Here is a 21,176-nt window from a genome sequence, read left to right on the forward strand (position 1 = left end):
ATTGATAATTTTAAAAACATATTTCGAATATTTGTCTTTTTATATATTGTAGTCTCTATTAATAGGGGCAATTGCCCCTGCACGCCACTAGTCATGGATTTGAATTTGATATATACTGTATTACCATTGTTCGGGCAAAATTCCCAACTGTTGGCGAATACTTATAAAAATTATTTAATAAAAAATTAGAATAGCTTATTTTTAGTTGTGCTGTCGTTACATTTTAAATTTCATAAAAGTATGCCTATTATAAATAAATTGTGTAAAATCATATACTTATGTTTAAAGTTCAATAACCAACAAAGACTACTAGACAAAATAAATTAGTCAATTTCATAAATGTATGTACAGTCAGACACCCCTATATAAGAAGGCACTTCGCCTAGGGCAAGTCGGCTACTCCCGGGGTGAAAACGCTCCAAACGCTCTACCATCCTCGAAGTAAACTTTGGGCCTTCCTTATACTCGACCACTCACCCGGCACTAATCGACTTAGTGGGACCGTGCGCACGGGGTATTGTTTCCCACTCAGAAGCGTATAAGCACGTGTCAGTGATATATATTTTTTTAGCCTAAACCATAATGTGTGTTATATATTTTTAATCCAACGGAGATCTTCATTTGTCCTAATTGAAAACACGAAGGTATAGCTTAAGCAGAAAAACTTCAATTATAATAAATACACAAGCTATAAACAAATTATAAATGAAATAACAATATAACGGCAATCTAACAAATGATTTATTACATTGTTGAATGCAATAAAGAATGGAATAAATGAAATCGAAGCCACTTTGTAACGTTTGGCTTACAACTAATTAAAATACTCCCGCCGCAGCAAACCTGCAGACTAAGCGAATTTCCATTTTACTGATTGGATTTACACTGAAATGTCTACTTAAAAATATAACATTTATTCCCTATTTAATGTGTACAATTTTTCTGTGTCATTGGCAACCTTATTTTTTAAGGCAGATGTATTTATTTTTATAAATAAATTCTTTTTTTCTAAATCAGCTAACATAATATAAAAACACCTTACAAAAATAGTATTAGTCCTTCTAGTTAGGTCAACTTGAAAGTGTCGGGGGGGATAAGTAAAAATGTAATCAACACCTATTTATCTATATTTCACAAAACAAAAACACAGAGTTTTAATTGTAGTTATGTGATTTTATTATTAACAATGCACTTTGTAATGTCATTCATTATTTTCATTTACTAATAAAGGCATTTTTTAATTACAGAGCGGGCACGAGCACACCATTCTCAGTTCCAGCTCGCCGGAGGCTGATAATGGAAGATTCAAGCAGCAACAGAGACGACGCCCATGAAGACAGCGAAGCTCTTATACCCCTCGAGGATATGGAACATTCAAACTGTAGTCGATTGGACGCCAATGACCTTACACTCGAAGGACCTATCCCGCTAGAAGACATGACCAATATTTGCAATGACACTCCAGTGCCACTTTCTGTAACAGGTCGCCGGATCGTTGACTTGGCATCGTTTTATGGGCAAATCAAAGAAATTGACAATCACAACAAAGTGATGGGTTGTTCCATTAGTAACTGCAACATAATAAAGGAAAAATGTTACGGGCTGCGGTCAAAATTTACTTTGAAGTGCAACATGTGCAATATGCAATTCATATTGTCTACTGAGGACGATAGACGGGAATCAATGGGCATAAATACCGCGAGTGTTGCTGGTGCAATGTGTATTGGGATTGGCCATTCCCAGCTACAAGAACTCCTCTCTTCAATGGAAATTCCAGCAATGTCTGCTGTGTCATATTCTGGATACCACGACACGCTTTCTAAGGGATGGGAAGATACTGCGCTCGAAGAGATGAAGTCAGCGGCAACGGAAGAAATAGCACACGCCATCGCCGAAGGTCAAGTTACCCCGGACGGAACGCCGATCTTGACCGTTGTGGCCGACGGGAGCTGGGCGAAGCGGTCCTACCGGACAAACTACAACTCTCTGTCTGGAGTGGTAAGTTTTTGTCATAAAAATTACTGTCTTCTAACTTTCAATGACTTAAACATTGAATTAACTTAAACTTGAATTAAACTTTGAACATTACATTTTAACTACTTAATTTAATTTTTATAACTATTTAACAGTTTTAACTATTTAATTTAAGCAACATGTTTACAAACACTTGTAATACCTTAAATAAGTAAATTATCAAAAATTCGCCAAATATCACAAAATTTTTTTATATTAAATTTAAGGAAATTAAAAGGAAGATTTAAAATGTGTGTGCACTAACAATGAACTAACAATGAAGGGCGTGAAACTAGTTGGTCTGGAATATGCTCTAGAAAAAAAATCCAGAAAAATGTCTCTAGATTGTACAAAATTATAGATGCCCTTAGAACATTGTAGATCATTCAGGAGTGTTTTTATTACTATATAAGTAGGTCTTGAATAGTATAAAATATTCCTCCCACTAATGATGTTATAACCGCCATTGTATTTTGATACGGGTATCGCGGGGTTTGCTGCTAGTCTTTTAAAAACGTTGTCATTAAATTATAGAACATTTTAAATTTTTTATGCAATAATCCAAAAACTAAATATAAGCTAATCGTACTTTGTAGCAAACCTACTTGTTGCCTCACTCGAGAAACCACTCGCGTGAGTCAATTGCTCACTTTGCTCACTAGTTGCACAAATAACTAATTCCATATATGTTCTATTTTTAATTGACATAAAACTATTACCGTATGCGAAATCCATATTAAAAGAACAAGAAATAATCTCAATTTCTGAAGAAGTGGTACCGCAATAGAACAATTATCTGTAATTGGTTTTTATTTTGTAGTTTGCCTACGATTTGTTTTCCCTAATCACCACCATCACTTAATACTTAATAATTTATTGTATATTTTTATTTGGTCATATTTTACGTTTTTTCCACAGGCAGCAATTGTTGGCTTCAACACCAAGAAAGTTATTTTCCTTGGAGTCCGCAACAAGTATTGCACTGTATGTGCACGAGCTGCCAAGACTGCTCGCCCCCCTTCGGAGCATGCCTGCTTCAAGAACTGGACTGGGAGTTCACCTGGTATGGAGACAGATATAATACTGGAAGGTTTTTCACGCAGCATGGAGATGTACGGCGCCATGTACGGCAAAGTGTTAGCGGATGGTGACTCCAGCGTGTATGCCACTCTCTATGAATCAAGACCCTATCCGCATTTAACAATTGAAAAAATTGAGTGTACAAACCACCTGCTCCGAAATTTTTGTAACAAGCTCAAAGAAGTCGGCCAAAAAACCAGTTTAGGACCTAAACCATTGAGAGATGTTGTAAAAAAAAATATTCTTCGTCTGCGAACTGCAGTAACAAAAGCAGTCGAGCATAGGAAAACAAATGACTCGGAAAATGTCAATAATGTTTCAAGTTTGATGAAGGATATAATAAACAGTCCTAGTCATGTGTTTGGCGAGCATCTGAAATGCCGTGAAATTGGGTATTTTTGTGATGGTCCAAAAGACAACGAAAAGAACTATGTGCCAGAATTGAAAGAAGCTGGGATTTACACTGAAGTAATGTCAACAGTAGGGAGCCTTGCCGACCATGCCAGAAGTTTGATGATGAAAATGAACAACAACACTGCAGAACATTACAACTCCATTGTAGCAAAGTTTATCGGTGGGAAGAGGGTCAACTTTGCTCTGAAAAGATCCTATAAAGCTAGATGTTTCGCAGCGGTGGTGTCTCATAACAGTCAACTTCCTTTATACAAACTCCACAAGAACATGTACAGTAAAAGCCCAGGGAAGATTTTAAAAAGACACCAACTAAAAAAGAAAAGAATACTGGAACAACGGGCCTTAAGAAGGATTGCAAATCCTAACAGGAGGAAACAGAGACAGGTTCCTGCTAAAGAAACAAGTGACGGAATCAGACACTATGGAGGAGCTGCGATGAAAGCAGACTTGCCCGAAGAAATCTACCAAATTAAAAAACAAATATTTCTAGAAGCTCTCCAACGTACTGAAGAGGAAAAAATGAAGTTGGAACGAGGGACGCTGTTACAGGCTGGGAGCGGACTCTGGAAAGAAGAGAGGAGAAAACTTTTGACTGCGTCAAATTTTGGCATTGTATGCAAAAGACGGAAAAGTACAAGCTGCGCGGGACTCGTAAAAAATCTCTTGTACCGTGATGTACAAACTCCATCAATGTTTTATGGAAGGGAAAATGAAACGCAAGCCCTAACGGCGTTTGAAAAGAAGACTGGCCTCACCGTAAGCAAGTGCGGATTGTTTGTTGACAAAGACATTCCGTACCTCGGCGCAACCCCAGATGGTCTTGTAGGAGATGATTGCATCGTCGAGGTAAAATGCCCTGCATCTTGTAGTGAACTGACACCGGAGGAAGGGATTCTTAGGAGGAAATTTACATTTTGGGATGTAAGTAGGAATAAAACCGAGGTGGAAGCAATTAATAAAAAACACAATTATTTCTACCAGGTCCAAGGTCAGCTCCACATTACACAACGTAAATATTGCTATTTCGTAATGTGGACCCCTAAAGGAATGCGGATGGATGTTATAGAGAAAGACGACGAATTTTGGGACAGTCACATGAGAGACCAACTTCAAGATTTTTACCTGGACTGCCTGCTGCCTGAGCTTGTCGATCCTAGGCAGACAAGATCGATGTCTATCCGCAATCCTCAGTACATACTCGAGGCCATGGAACAAGCCAAATTAAAGAGGAAATAACCAGACGTATCTCATCCGGCTTTTTACATTTTAAATCCTGTTTTGTTTATTTGTATTTGTATATTTTTGTGTAGGTTATACTGTATCATCTTCAGGTATAATATTTATTTTATTTACTGTATTTAATTTGGGTTTAACATCATAAGGGTTGTTGTATAGTTGATTTTTAATACGCATTTTGTATAGGTAGTTACATATCAATGTATTTGTATATTTTACAGTTTAAAATAATTTATTTTATTATTTGTCGTCTACAGTACTAGAAAATTATTTATTAGTTCCTAATTCTTCGCAAAAGCTGCTATAAACTGTAAATATTATTATTATTATGTGATATAGCCAGTTTGTGCTGTACACTATTTCCGTGTGTACGTTTGATGAACAGTATTTCATTTTAGATCCTGCATTGTATATTTGTATTTGTTTATATTTGTTTTACCGGTCTTCAGTAATAATTATATCGTAATAAACCATATCCGTATGTAGGTTGTACTGTATTATCTTCTTGTGTAATATATTTGATTAATTTTGTTTTCGAAATCCTAAGGTTTGTTTAACAATTTATTCATCAGTATTGTATCTTGTATTGTACGATTGTACTTCTTATTCACGGGATTTCATTTTGTATAATAAGAGGTTTCACAATGTTGGTCATACGTCCCATTTTCTTTAGATGTATAGTAATGTACTTAATCTTTTCTTTTTACTCATAACACTGGTCGTTTACATTTTAACGCATAACTTTTTTAATGAAACATATTAATTTTTATTTGCAATGTACTAATTTTGATTTACTCACTTTGTGATTCCAGGGACATGATACAATACAAGCGTAACATAATTACTTGTGTCTTGTTTGGCTTATTCAACCATGTTTAGTTATATCCTTTAGTTGTTTATAATACAGCATTATTCGTAAATAAAATTGCTATGTCTGTTTGGTTCATTACATGGAACACCTTTATTTTATCGGAACAAATCAATTTGATGCATATTACTAATAAAATCTTGGTTCAACTGTATGATGTGTTCATTTAATTATCCATCAAAATATATTCTTGGCAAAAAATGATCTGATATATTATTCGAACGTAGAGCACTAAGATAGAAACGTTGTTAAATCTTATGGAGATAAATTTAATTTTTTACTTTTCTTAGATTGTTTTAAAATATTCACATTTTACAATTTCTATTATTTCTTTAAGTGGTACGACAGCTGTTATTATTGGTATAGTATAACATTTTCTATAAAGTAAACAGTTAAAATTTAAACCAGTAGATACATGAATGCTCTCTCTATTTAATACGTTTCCAAAATATATTTGTTAACAGTTTCTATATTTTTGGATGATCAGCGCTAAGCGATCGTAATAACAAGGGCAAGTATGAGTTCGGAACGACATCCGACCATTAGTATTTATGTAGTAAAGTGAAAGTCTGTGAGCTATGGAAGACAAGCGCAGCGAGGTGGCGGACGGGCAGCAGTTTGTGTTGTTCAACTCCCACACGATTCCATACATTCCCTTGGGGGTTGGTAGCAATGTCCAAAACCGGTTTAAGGGGCGGCTCGTTCAGCGCGCCACTGGCGATATATGGAACTATGTGGGCTGTTGGCTAAACACAGAAGTTGTACACTTGAGTAGCCACGCAAGTATAAAGCCCACTTAATGTTGCAGTGGCTGCAAGAAAGAACTTTTCTGAGGTTACAGAGGCATCAATAAAGACGTTGATTAGTAATTGGCTACAGCAAGCCAAATTCAGGACGAGCAGGAGGTATATTTCTTATTATTATCTGATTGCAACTTTATTTACATTCTAAGCTATGAATTGTATTGTTAACTAATATGTGTCTTTTACAAGCAATGAATAAATAAGCGGAATAAACCAATTTAAAACTTTTAGGTTAGGGTAAGGTAGTTTACCGTAAAGTGGGACTTATTTATTGCAGCTGAGTGTGTTGTGTAACATTACAGTGATGTGGTCAATGAATATTCCTAACTAATATGTGTCTTTCACAAACAATGAAAGCCCCACAAAGCTTGAGTTTGTGTCGCACATGCTTAGTCGGAATAAACCAATTTAACCCTCCGAGTGTCCATAGTTTAGGCCTTAATGTCCGCCTATTTTTGGCGCATTTGCAAGGTTTTATTAAAATGGATCTGAAAAGCTTAAAACAATGTTAATTCTACTGTTCTATATACCATTTTGTTTGGAAAATCATGGGCTTCAATATCATACATAAAACCTAAGGAATATTTGTTTCAAAATAAAATTCTTAGGTAAAAAAAATTTATTTTGGAAAAATTGAAAAAAAAAATAAGTTCGTGCTCAATGAAATTGTATAAATTATAGGCCTATAAATATTTGAAAATAGCCACTTTGTTCTAAATTTTATGAGGATTACAAATATATAATAATATAAGGAAGTAGATTTGCAAATAAATAAGTTATGGGCAAAAAACAGATTTCAGTACATAGCGTTTAGCTAAGAATGCATAGCCTAACCATAGCTAGGAATCTGGCTGATAATTAACATCAATATCACTACCTACTTCTTCAGGATCATCAACCAGCCCTTCAAAATCACTTAAATCTTCTTATAATGCACCACGTATATCACTACTTTTGATTTTTAACACTAAAACAATGATAAACATAATAAAACACATCAGTCTTCGGTCCGAGGTTAACTAACCTGTTTACAAATACGCACGTCAGCTGTCTGCTACAATTACGATCGGCTCAGAGAACATAAAGCGCTTAGAGACAGACCTCTGGAGAAAGCTTAGAATATAACGAAAAGAACGATACCTAACTCGATCCAGTTCAATCCGATTTTGTCAGTCATAGAGCCTTCGCCGTAAACAGTGTTCGTGAGTCGCTGCAGCGACGCATGACACTCGGAGGGTTGAAACTTTTAGGTTAGGGTAAGGTAGTTTACCGTAAAGTGGGACTTATTTATTGCCACTGAGTGTGTTGTGTAACATTACAGTGATGTGGTCAATGAATATTCCTAACTAATATGTGTCTTTCACAAACAATGAAAGCCCCACAAAGCTTGAGTTTGTGTCGCACATGCTTAGTCGGAATAAACCAATTTAAAACTTTTAGGTTAGGGTAAGGTAGTTTACCGTAAAGTGGGACTTATTTATTGCCACTGAGTGTGTTGTGTAACATTACAGTGATGTGGTCAATGAATATGTGTCTTTCACAAACAATGAAAGCCCCACAAAGCTTGAGTTTGTGTCGCACATGCTTAGTCGGAATAGACCAATTTAAAACTTTTAGGTTAGGGTAAGGTAGTTTACCGTAAAGTGGGACTTATTTATTGCCACTGAGTGTGTTGTGTAACATTACAGTGATGTGGTCAATGAATATGTGTCTTTCACAAACAATGAAAGCCCCACAAAGCTTGAGTTTGTGTCGCACATGCTTAGTCGGAATAAACCAATTTAAAACTTTTAGGTTAGGGTAAGGTAGTTTACCGTAAAGTGGGACTTATTTATTGCCACTGAGTGTGTTGTGTAACATTACAGTGATGTGGTCAATGAATAGTGTTCCTAACTAAAGTCCCTCAATGCTTAAGTTAAGAACCTGTCATCTTTAACCAGCCTTATGGTCATACGATTTAAAACTACCAAAAACCCTGACATTCACATTTTTTCACATTGTAAAAATTTTGATTTTCTCTAATAAGTTTGAAATGCTTGTTTCAGGAAGAAAGAAGTAGCCCCAGCTCTGGACCACGATTTGGATTAGGTTGGCCGCTGTATATACCTTATTAACTCTATTATTTTTATTGTTTTATAATAATTTTCTAATAAACATTATATCTATCAAGAACAGTTAATTTTGTTTTAATTCTTACCAGCACACTTCTCTGTAATTTACTTAGTTCCAAAAGATGAAGGTAAAGTAAAAGTGTAAAAATGGTTATACAATTTTTGTTATGTTCTAGTTATTTTAACAGTTTTATGGATTAAATATATTTTTTATTATAGATAAAATTATATTTTATAACATGCTGAGTGCCAATTTTAAGATGCAAAGTCAAAAAATATATCATTGGGCAGAAAATACTTTTTATATAATCAAAAAGAAATTATATATAGCCAGTAAAGTGAAATAATTTTCAGTGTAAAAATGAAATAAGTTATCAAATGGTGGTTGATAATAAAAACTTCATTTATCTAATAAAATAACTTAAGAAATATTCCTCTGAATTAATATTTTATTTTCTGACCATTTTTATAAAAACATTAATTATACTAGATTATGAAAAAGTTATAAAAAGCAGTAAGTATTGAACTAACAATTCCATATGTTTCAAGCTATTGTGTGGTTTTGGTTATTGAATTTACTCAGTTACATCTCATGAAAATTAGGTGGAAAATGTAAACTAATTTTTAAGACATGTAACCAAGTAAATTTTGATTAATTTTGCCAATAAAATTCAAAATTAAAAAAAAATCATCCTTGGTTCAGTCAATAATTGACCTTGATTTTGCCTTGAAACTTGAGATTTTCTTGAAATCTGCTTTGTTTTTAGCTTAAAACAGGCAATAAAATTCAAATAAGAAAAATAATCCTTGGTTCAGTCAATAATTAACCTTGTTTATGCCTTGGAACTTGAAATTTCCCTTGAAATCTTCTTGGTTTTGAGCTTGGAACAGGCAATAAAATTCAAGGCTGTTTCAACCCAAACATGTGTTGACTTGGATGCTTGAATCAGGCCTGATTTCACCTTGATGTCTTGAATATTATTCCTTAATTCAAGGTTGGTGTATTGAAAATTGAGGGTCAATTCAGCCAACAAACAACCAGATTTTGCTATGTGGGATATAACTAAGATTTTAATGACTTCACTCCATCCAACGCAGTTAGCTGAATTTACATAAAACCTCAAGATTAACCGTTGATTTAGACGGGGTTCCACTAGTTCCCTTTAAATATGAATACTCATAAGGTTAACATGGGGAACTACAGAGCCACTGGGGCGGAGCCCGAAGGGATTTTTGAGATAAGAATATGCCTATATGTTAATTGGGAATGTGAGCTATCATCATGCTAAATTTCAGCCCAATCCATCCAGTGGTTTATGTCTGATTGACCTTCAAACACACAAACAAACAAACACACAAACTTTCACATTTATAATATTAGTAAGATTAGAATTTTTTGTCAAACAGAGTTAAATTGTATAGGTTAAATTAGCATAAATTGCTCAACAACTCCTAAATAGTTATATTTAGGGCATTTTTGTAAATACAAAAGTTGTTCCTTGTTGTGTAAGCAACATTTATTGTAATAAAAGTAACTCGCTATATATTACCATTTTCGAGATATAAGCTCCCTATGAGTTTCATGTAATAAATGCCACCGCCATTTTTAAAATGGTGATTATGAGGTTATACCCACTCTGCCAAGCTGGTAGCCAGGATTTCAAAATAGGGGGGTCGACCGACCGGGGGGTCCGGGTTAAAGGGGGGTTCGGGAAAAATTTTAAAAATATAGGCCCTAAACGGTCTTTTTTGAGCTCTCTTGGCATTGAAAATAATCAACCCTAACGTCAATATAGTATGATTGATTATATAATTTTACATTTAATTTAACAAAAAAATATTAGGCCTATACTTAAGACCGGAAGGGGGTGTCTGGACCCCCACGACCCCCCCCCCCTGGCTACGTCACTGACATGATCCCTTAGGGTGTTTTTCTATACATAAAATGCACACGGGAACCTCCCTAGCAAGTGGATTATTAGTTATTTTAAGAAAATTGCAAATGATAGGTATATTGAAAATCCTTCAAACAAATCTAAGGCAGCATGGAGTTTGATAAAAGCTGAATCGAATTGCAGAAAAAATAACCAAGGAGTAGTTTTAGACTCAAATACTTTAAATGCTTATTTTATTAATGTAGTCAATGAATTAAATAAATGCAATGTTAGTGATATGTCTGATAGTCATGCAGTAGAATTAGTTAATAATTTTGTCTCAAATAGAAACTTGGGCAATGAGTTTTTCAAGTGGCGAAAAATCAATACTGTTGATGTAATATGGTGTGTAACTAGCTTAAGTTCCTCACAAAGTGAAGATTATTATGGTTTTTCTTATAGGGTTATCAAAGAAATTATTAATGAAATAGTAGAGCCATTAACATTTTTCTTCAATAAAATGATGGATCAGGGTATATACCCTAAAACACTTAAACTTGCTAAGGTAATGCCAATTTATAAAAAAGGTGAGAAACTAAACCCATCCAGTTACCGGTCAATTTCTCTTGTCCCCATATTAAGTAAGATCTTTGAAACCTGCATTAAATTACAGCTCAATACATATTTTATCAATAATGATCTATTATGTGATGAACAGTTTGGTTTTATGCATGGTAGAAGTTCATGCAAAGCAGAAGAAAGTATTGTCAGTAAACTTTTCATGAACTTTGAAAATAAACTTCTTTTGTCTGCATTGCTAATTGATTTAACAAAAGCTTTTGACTGTATGCAACATGAGCTTCTTATTAAGAAACTGTACAGCTCTGGTATAAGGGGCCAAGAGTTGAAGTTGTTAGCTTCTTATTTAAGTGACAGAGAGCAAATGGTAATTCAGGGCAAAGACAAATCTAGCTTTAAGAAAATTGAAAATGGTGTACCCCAGGGGTTAGTGCTTGGGCCACTAAGTACTATTTATCATTGCAGTAAATGATTTCTCTTTCAATATTCCTTGTACCTCTGTTCTTTATGCAGATGATAATCACTCCTTAACAGCCATAAAGATTTAAAGGAGCCACTTAATGCAATTGTGTAAGAAACTGGCCAGAGTGGTTTGTCTTCTCAGAAAACTGAGACACTGTGTTACTGCAGATATGCTGATTACTGCATACTATGTTTTTTTCATTACCATCTACGATATGGTATAACCTTATGGGGCAACTCTTGCAGTGCACAGACTGCTCTTGGATGGCAAAAAAAGGCACTGAGAGCAATCAAGAATATACCACAAAGACAATCTTGTAAACCAATATTCAAAGAATTACAAATAATGACTTTGCCTAATCTATATATTTACTGTTGTCAAATAGATGTTAAGGAGTCTTTGAAAAATTTTACAACTAGAAACGAAACTCATCAGTACTATACTAGAAATAACTATCAATTAGATTTAGCTTTTGTAAGATTGGAAAAAACAAAGAGCAGCCACATATGTATGAAGATACAACTATTCAATAAATTGCCAAAAAAGGCATGGATTGTACCCTTCAAACACTTTGTTTCTATTATAAAGCAATGGCTTTTAAGGAAAATGTTTTGTATTCCATAGACGATTATCTGGCCTATGATATTAGTTCCCTATGTTTTTAGAACATCAATGTTAATATTAATATTTTTAAAGATTTAATATTTATTATATTTAAAGATTTTATTGTTATTATATTTATAGATTTTATTTTTGATCATTGACATGTAAATTGTTATTTTATTTATTTTAGAGTTAGTTATGTTAACAGTTATATTTTAAAGAGGGATTGCTACTCACTTGGTGCATTCTTGCTGTTAGGCCTACCCTAACAGAAAATTAACTGTATGTAATATTAAAAAAACTTTGACGGTGTCTATTTTAATACTTGTATTACTTAACTAGCAGAGTACCCGTTCTTCGTACGGCGTTGGCGTATAAGTATAAAATGCTTATTGCAGTTATACTTGGCTTTGCGTTTGTAATGGGAGAGGACATGGTTTAAGAAAATTTGGTTCTTTTAAACGGTATGCTATAGCATAGCACATCTACTATAGCCATAATGTTCTACCGTTGCAACTAAACAATAGAATATCACAGCTTTTTGTTGCTAGTTGGTTCAAATTGAAAAAAGTTTAATAGTGCTGCACCCTGTTGGTAAACCTTATAACTTTTTAACGCTATTTACTATCATAGAACCAAATTGTGTAGTTGAAACAGCTGACAAAATTCATTTATTCCTTTTAAATATGATTACTCATAAGGTTAACATGGGAAACTCCAGAGCCACTGGGGCAGAGCCCGAAAGGACTTTTGAGATAAGAATGCGTCTATATGTTAATCGGGAATGTGAGCTATCATCACACCAAATTTCAGCCCGATCCAACCAGTATTTTTCGAGTTTACTTGTCACAAACACACATACATCAAAACTTTCTCATTTATAATATTAGTAGGATGACAAATAAAGATCTTGAATCTTGAATCCAGGCCTACCCACTTAAATTTGCTCTAATACAACATAGGCATTTCAGGATATACAAATTTGCAACTGTGAGGATCTGGAATTCCTTGAACAAAGGCTTGCTCCAAGGGACCCACACCAGCTAGAATCCTGAGAGCTTTTTTAGTTGAGTTAGGGCTCTATTCACAGAAGGTGAATGGCCCCACAGTTTGATCTGTAAAAAATGTGGCTATTGAAAAAAGCGAAATATGCCATTAACATACAGTCAGATGATACATTTAGTTTTAATTTTCTAAGTAGGTGCAGTGTTTTGACTGATCTCTTACAAACCTTGTTGACATGATCATCCCAAGTCAACTTAGGGTCAAGGGCGAAGCCCAATAATTCTACCTTAGTGCTACTAGAGTCATAAATTAAATCTAGATTTAATAAGAAAACCCATTTCTTGGGTTTAATTGCATTCAGTGATAACCTATTGGCGGAAAACCACTTAGCTGCCTCATCAAAACCCAACTCTATCCCTTCAATGGCATTGTTGAGATTCTTATCACTAACAACCAGAGTAGTGTCATCAGCAAAAATATTGGATCGAGTGAGAAGGAAGAAGGTAAGTCATTTATGAGAATGAGGAGAAGGAGGGGACCCAGACCAGAACATTGCGGGACTCCATGGTAGAAAGGTAAGGAATTGAAGGTGCTACCTCTTACTCTGAGTGACACAGCCTGGTGACGATTACAAAGGTAAGACTTTATAATTTTAAGGGCACAGCCTCCCACACCTTACTTTTGGAGTTTACCAATATGGAGGTCAGAAGGGACACAATCAAAAGCACGTGAGAGATTGCACAATTTGACTGCAGTCACGCCTCCAGCTTCAAAACTACTCATGACAACAGATATTAACTGCTCAATGGCATTACATGTGCTTATTTTTTCCTAAAACCAAATTGTAATGAGAGTAAGAATGAATGAAAAGAACTTTTATTACCTTTAGAAAGGTTTTTAATAACTTGAACAATACCACATTGAATTATAATGGACTTGTTTACAAACACAACAAAACAATAATAAAGAATTGAAGACACATGTTTTTTACTACATTCTTCCTCCCTAATGTTAATGAACGTAGTCATTTAAATAATTAGGAGGTCTTCTGCTTCTGAAACTTCTTCTCGGATATGTGTTATGGTTCTCTCCTCTAGAAGCTTCTTGTCTAGTTTGTAAATTCTCGGCAGTAGTATTCATTTCATCTTCTTGGTTCTGTGTTGATGATGGACTAGGAAAGTATTCAGGTTCAGGTTGAGAAGTGGGTAATAGAATATTTTCATCACTCTCAAAATCGGTTTGCTCTATGTCGGTTTGGTACTCACCAACCGGAGCAAGATGACGTGTAGACACGGTAGTTTCTCTTCCGTCAGGCAACTTAACATGAGCATACTCGGCATTCCCGTGAAGAAGTTGGACCTCTTCAACAAGTGGCTCATACTTGGACGTACGATTGAATCTCTTCAAATAGACAGGGCCGGAATTGAGAAGCCATGAAGGAGCTGAAACACCATTGTTCCCAGATCTACGTGGATGTAAGAACATACGCTCGTGAGGAGTTTGATTTGTGGCTGTGCAAAGTAATGATCTCACTGAGCTGAGGGCATCCTCTAAAACTGTCTCCCATTGGTTTATTTCTAAGTTAAGTGATTTCAACGCCAGTTCAATTGTTTTCCATAGAATGCCATTATACCTTTCAACTTGCCCATTACCTGCTGGATTGTACGCAGTGGTTCTACTAGTTGAGATTCCAAGTGAGTTCAAGTAGCTTTTTAAGTCTTGGCTCAGAAATGATGTTCCTCTGTCCGAATGTATGTAACTAGGAACCCCAAAAGTAGAAAATAATGTTTTTAGTTTCGACTTAACTGTTGACGATGACATGTCTGAACAAGGGAAAGCGAAAGGGAACCGTGAAAACTCGTCTACTATTACTAATAAGTAACGGTTTCGATTTGATGAAGGCAGCGGGCCTTTGAAATCGATATTCAGCCGTTCAAATGCAGAAGTGGCTTTAATCAAAATCCCTTTGTGTTTGAAGAATCTAGGCTTCACAGCAGCACACACATTGCAGGAGTTTGTTATTCGTCTGATTTCATCAATCGAGTAGGGCAAGTTTTTACTTCGAACCCAGTGGTACAAACGTGTCACACCTGGATGACATAGATTCGCATGTAAATCAATCAACAGTTTTTCTTGATTTTGGATTGAAGAACATACTCTAGTCAGGGCATCTGCAGCCATATTATCTTTACCGGGTCTATATACAATATCATAATGAAAGCACGACAATTCCAGTTTCCACCTCATTATCTTTTCATTTTTCACTTTGCCATGACGGTTGTTATCGAACATAAAAGAAACCGACCTCTGGTCAGTGATCAGCTTGAAATGTTTACCAACCAAATAGTGACGCCATTTCCGCAGTGCTTCCACAATAGCTTGTGCTTCTTTTTCGACACTTGAATGTCTTTGTTCTGCTGGAGAAAGTATCCTTGAGAAGAATGCGACTGGCCGGTTCGATTGAGTCAAAGTAGCAGCAATGGTACTATCAGATGCATCAGTTTCTACAATGAACTGTGCTTCAGGGTCAATGCAGCTTACTACAGATCCGATGATTTCACTTTTTATAGTTTCGAAAGACTGGAGCCCTGCTTTGGACAAAGGGAATGTAGTACGCGCAAGTGGAATCACTTTGGTAGCATAATCTGGTATAAGTGATGCATAATGTGAAAACATACCAAGGGTCCTCCTCAGTGATGCGGTGTCTCTGGGTGGAGGTAAATTTTTCAAAGGATCTAGGCGACTGGGGTCAGGCTTGATAGTTTTGTTTGACATATGATAGCCCAACAAGTTGATCGATCGCAGTGAAAATGAAGACTTCTCATTATTAATAGTTAGGTTGTATTTGGATGCAGCTTCGATAAACTTTTTAAAGTTTATATCGTGTTGTTCTTGTGTTTTTCCACAGATTGTGACATCATCAAGATAGGCGTAAGTGTCTTGTAACTGTTCTGTTCGGATGACTTGGTCAATTACACGTTGGAATGCTGCCACCCCATTAGTGACCCCAAACGGGATACGTTTAAACTGGTAGAGTTGACCACAGGCCTCAAAAGCTGTGTAGTGCTTTTCTTCATTTCTTATCTTTACTTGGTGGTACGCACTTTTCAAGTCGATAGTACTGAAAAACTCATAATTTGCAACTTTGTTAACGATATCATCGATTCTAGGTAGTGGGTAAGCGTCCAGTAATGTAAAACGATTTATAGTCCTGGAGTAGTCAATGACCATTCCTTTTCTATGATTTTCAGTAGTAACTACTAATGCTTGAGCCCTCCATGGAGACATACTAGGCTCTATAACATCGTCTTTAAGCAATTTACTTACTTCGTTTTCAATAAACTTTAAATCATCAGTGCTATGGCGATGATACTTGATTGCGATTGGCTTACATTCCGGTTTTAAATTAGAAAACAAAGATACCGGTTCTACAGTTGAGGCTACCACGCTACATACGGTTAGTTGTGACTTGTTGCCACCAAAGACTACTTTAATACTTGCATGGTTTTTCAAAATATCATGTCCAACATATCTGCACAAAGATCTGGTAACAATGCAAGATTAACTTGCTTGTAAAAGTGATCAAGAATGACAAGATTTACTTTGCATTGACCTGTTATGTCGGATGTGATTGATGTAGTAGCCATTGAGACAGTACCCCTACCTGGTTTTATAGGAATACCTAAATTAAGAGCAGTAGATTTGTTTATAAAACTTAGAGAGCTTCCCGTATCTATCAAAGCAGAGACAGATTTACCATTAACTAGGGCTTGTACTGTACTCTTTGTTAACCCACCGGGCGAAGCTGCTAGGTCAATAGAGTTCATTACTTCTTTAGATTTATCCAATTGCTTGGTTTGTAGTTTACCTGCCCTGCAGACCTTAGCAAAATGCCCCTGTTTACCACAGTTATGACAAATTATATTTTTAGCTGGACATTTGACCCTAGGATGTCTTAGATTACCACAAAAGAAACATTTTTCAGTCACAGCAGCTAGAGAACACTTTTCTAAACTGCTTGAAGTTGCATCTACATTCTGATTGCTCGCTTGAGTTTCTTGGGACGAAGTTGCATTTATTATAGATTGGAAAGATTGAAAAGCTAATGATTGCTCATTAGCTTTAGAAGATTTTATTCCAGCAATAAATGTGTCACGGATATAATCGTCCCTATTCTTTCCTGCTGTGACAGCTTTAAACTGACAGTCTTTACTTAGTAATTTTAAAGCCTGGAGATATTGGTCAATAGTCTCCTCAGGTTGCTGCTGACGTGCAGATAGTTTATGTCTGGAATATACTTCATTTACAGGTTTCACATAGATACTTCTTAGCACAGATATAGCATCGTTATACGTACCGCTTTCACTTATGTACTCGTTGATTTCTGGAGTAATAAAGTTTATAAGTATTTTGAGTTTATCGGAGTCGGATGGTTGTGGTGTGATGCTGGTAACAAAATTCTGAAATGTTTTGTGCCAATGTGTCCATTCCTTACTTGCAGATGATGAGCTTGGATCTACCCTAAACTTGTCTGGCTTTAGGATCGTATCCATTTCACAATATCAAGTTATTAAAATTGTAATGAGAGTAAGAATGAATGAAAAGAACTTTTATTACCTTTAGAAAGGTTTTTAATAACTTGAACAATACTACATTGAATTATAATGGACTTGTTTACAAACACAACAAAACAATAATAAAGAATTGAAGACACATGTTTTTTTACTACAGTCAGGTCTAAGGAGACCCATACCCCCCAAGTAACCATAGAGCTGTACATTAATCACACTTTCAAGAACCTTTGCTAGAACCGGTAAAATCAATATTGGCTTGTTCTGCTATTCTGTGCAAACATTTTTTATAAGGGTAAAGAATTTTCAGTAATTTGTACTAAATATTGTCTTCACTTGGCCTATTGCCTTATTGTGTTTAATGGCTGAATAAATGGTTTGATTTTAGTTTAGAAAGGAAACAATTCGGTAACTTCCAGAGCTGTAATAAAAACTCAGGCTTCAGTTGAAGATGGAGATAACTTTGTTTTGTATTTCCTGAATTGTCTGCTAATTAATACTGTAGCAATTTGAAGAGTTGGCCGTGACACATTCTATTAAACTTGAGGATATCAACAATATAAATAATATTCTTAAAAGGTCACTATCCGCTGCCCTCTCAAAGTAAAGGGAGTGTTTCCTTCACAAAACCATCGCCCATCACTCTCCCCCCTGGACACCAACATCATTGCTCTCTTTTACCCTCGGGCCAGGTATTTTTGGGGAAAACGGTATTTTTTGGGGGAGTGGTGGTAGTTGGTGTGTAAAATGAAGCAGCCCTGGATTAGGGTCACCGGTGGCCTTTCCCCAATTTTGAATTTTACAAAGGCAAAGATAATACAATCGCCAAATAAATAAGGCAAGAAGAATATACAGGGTTAGTAAAAAGTGTGGAGACCCCCTGTTATTTTTTTAACGGCCCATACTAGAAAAACTAAACTCGGCACACCTTTATGGCATGTTATGAAGTACTTTTTGGGCATAACCGTCACTTGGTGTACATCCCCAAAATGGGGGATTTTGGGGGAAACTCAAAAATTTCAAATACAAAGACCTACCGAGTGACCCCTCATTTTGAAGGTCCTGGTAAAAGAAAACCAAAAACGCAAACTAGAGGTATTTATCTCAATCCAGTAAAAAATGGCAGCCAATTGAAATTCTCAGAAATTGAATTTAACTTGCAGCTTTCCAAGTCTGGAGACCCCCTGTAAATTTTGTAGCGGCTCACACTAGGAAAACTGAACTCTACAAACCTTTTTGGCATGTTATGAAGTACTTTTTAAGCATAATAGCCACTTGCTTACCAAACCCAAAATGGGGGATTTTGGGGGAAACTCAAAAGTTTTAAATGATAAGCCCCATCAAGTGATCCCTCATTTTGAAGGTCCTGGTAAAAGAAAACCAAAAACGCAAACTAGAGGTTTCTATCTCAATCCAGTAAAAAATGGAAGCTGATTAAAATCTTTAGAAATTGGAAATAACTTGCAATTTTATATTCAATTGGCTGCCATATTTTACTGTGTTAAGATAGAGACCTATAGTTAGCGTTGTTAGTTTTCTTTTATTATGGCCTTCAAAATGAGGGGTCACTCGATGGGTCTTTGTATTTGAAATTTTTTAGTTTACCCCAAAATTTCCCAGTTTGGGGATGAACACCAAGTGGCGGTTGTGCCCAAAAAGTACTTAATAACATGCCATAATGGTGTGCCGAGTTTAGTTTTTCTAGTATGGGCCGTTAAAAAAATAACAGGGGGTCTCCACACTTTTTACTAACCCTGTATTTTGAGATCCAATCAGTATTGTCATTGACTATTGAAATAGTCAAAGGTATTGTTGATTTAGCAAATAATATAAACAATCTAATCGTTAGTGTACTTGGTTGACAATAGTGTTCATTTTTACCCAACAGATTACGTATTAACTGACTTATAGAAGCACTACTGAAATACACCATCGATCTCTATTATTAGTAATAATAGAGATCGATGAATTACACTAGCATGAAGCCTTTTAAGTCAGTAGTGATGAGCCAAGGGATGGATTGTTGTTTTACTTATGAAAAAGCACACCTAACTAGGAAGGAAGAGCTTCTGTTCAATACAATTTTCCTACAGTCACCCGACAAAGTTGGCTTCCTTGTACTGTTTATAGTACAGAAAGCTGCTAATTGCTGCATATTTATAGTTTTCCTAGAGTCACCCAACAATGTTGGCTTCGTTGTACTGTTTATAGTACAGTACAGAAAGCTGCTAATTGCTGCATATTTATAGTTTTCCTAGAGTCACCCAACAATGTTGGCTTCCTTGTACTGTTTATAGTACAGTACAGAAAGCTGCTAATTGCTGCATATTTATACTTTGGCGCACATCAGGATTCCAACGAAACAACACAAAACAGAGTGGTTCTATTATGCACGTAATCCGTGTACGCTTGGAAATAGGTTGGCAACACTTAAAGATAATAATACTATGAACAGCTGATTGACTATTATAACTACGATTTTACCTGTCATTTCGATTTAGTTTCGGTACGGTATTTCTGAACTTTGGACTTTTCTTTTAAACGTTTTTAAAACATTCCTATGGTCTTAATATACAAGAAAATACCTTTAAAGCATTTTTTTTTTAGGCGCGGAAACCACTGCAAATTACAAAAATATACGGAACTATTTTCTCAAGTCGCAGAGCACATTGCTTGCCTAGGAAAAAATAGCGGAGTGATACGGACCGAGGACTACTTTCTCTAGGGCACCTATTTGTGTTGCCAGCTGAACCTAAAAACGTGTTGTATAGTGTTTGAAAGACTAATTATTTATATGCTTTATAGTGACTGTAGGAAAAATTTTATGTGTAACATGAGTGCAAAAGGCCTTTGCTGCACTCGTGGTCATTCCGCACTCGCCTGCGACTCGTGCGTGAACATTGCTCTCGTGTGCAGCAAAGTGCCTCTTTGCTCACTAGTTACGCAAATAACTATTGTCGTACGGTTTATACATTGACGCACATCATGATTCCAACCAAACAACACAAAACATCGTGGTTTTATTATGCACGTAATCCGTGTACGCTTAGAAATAGGCTGGCAACACTTATCACTATAACTAATCAGCTGATTGACTATTATAACTACCTACGATTTAACCTGTCATTTCGTGTTTATAGTTTATTTTATATTTTCCTTCAACGCTTGGTTTGAACACAACCTGAATTGTAGTATTTGAAAGATGAATTATAGGTGGGCCTAACATGTTTAAAAATAACGAACTCAGTGAAAGTAATCGTGAATATAATGGTAGACCAGAAATAGCTGAAACCTGTTACTTGAAAAATCAAGAAAGAAGTATGAACGAGCATACGAACTGTTTTCCTCTTGGCGTGTAAGTAAGTTACAAAACTGCCAGAACATGTTTTATTGTCATATTTTTAAGAACAATCTATTTGTTTATTATGTGTCCATACCGAATATTACTGTTTATACCTGTACTCTTGATAATAAGTAACACTTAAAGATACTACGACTACAATCAGCTGGTACAGTATTTCCCATTCCGTTCATGGCTTGGGTTTAACCTAACCTA

At 35.6% G+C, this 21,176-nt stretch overlaps 2 protein-coding genes across 2 annotated transcripts; one reads left to right on the plus strand and one right to left on the minus strand.

Moving 5' to 3' along the window:
* The first annotated feature begins 1,597 nt into the window (after window positions 1-1,597).
* On the plus strand, window positions 1,598-5,608 carry LOC128986720 (uncharacterized). The gene is made up of 2 exons (XM_054407215.1): window positions 1,598-1,998; window positions 2,932-5,608. Exons 1-2 carry the CDS (start codon window positions 1,633-1,635, stop codon window positions 4,741-4,743), a joined length of 2,178 nt encoding a protein of 725 aa, XP_054263190.1. The 5' UTR covers window positions 1,598-1,632; the 3' UTR covers window positions 4,744-5,608.
* An 8,452-nt stretch (window positions 5,609-14,060) lies between these two features.
* On the minus strand, window positions 14,061-16,280 carry LOC128984021 (uncharacterized). The gene has a single exon (XM_054403304.1). It carries the CDS (start codon window positions 16,278-16,280, stop codon window positions 14,061-14,063), a length of 2,220 nt encoding a protein of 739 aa, XP_054259279.1.
* Between the last annotated feature and the right edge of the window lie 4,896 nt (window positions 16,281-21,176).

Source organism: Macrosteles quadrilineatus, unplaced genomic scaffold, assembly GCF_028750875.1.
Source record: "Macrosteles quadrilineatus isolate MER2022 unplaced genomic scaffold, UCM_ALF_1.0 Scaffold_2__2_contigs__length_208266976, whole genome shotgun sequence".
Lineage (NCBI taxonomy): Eukaryota > Metazoa > Arthropoda > Insecta > Hemiptera > Cicadellidae > Macrosteles > Macrosteles quadrilineatus.

What these genes read in the sequence shown, in the direction of transcription:
- LOC128984021 (XM_054403304.1), bottom strand. Translation starts at nt 16,280, where the DNA reads ATGGTCATTGACTACTCCAGGACTATAAATCGTTTTACATTACTGGAC.
- LOC128986720 (XM_054407215.1), top strand. Translation starts at nt 1,633, where the DNA reads ATGTGCAATATGCAATTCATATTGTCTACTGAGGACGATAGACGGGAA. An exon ending in ACAACTCTCTGTCTGGAGTG is followed by an intron (nt 1,999 to 2,931) that starts GTAAGTTTTTGT and finishes TTTTTTCCACAG; the next exon opens with GCAGCAATTGTTGGCTTCAA.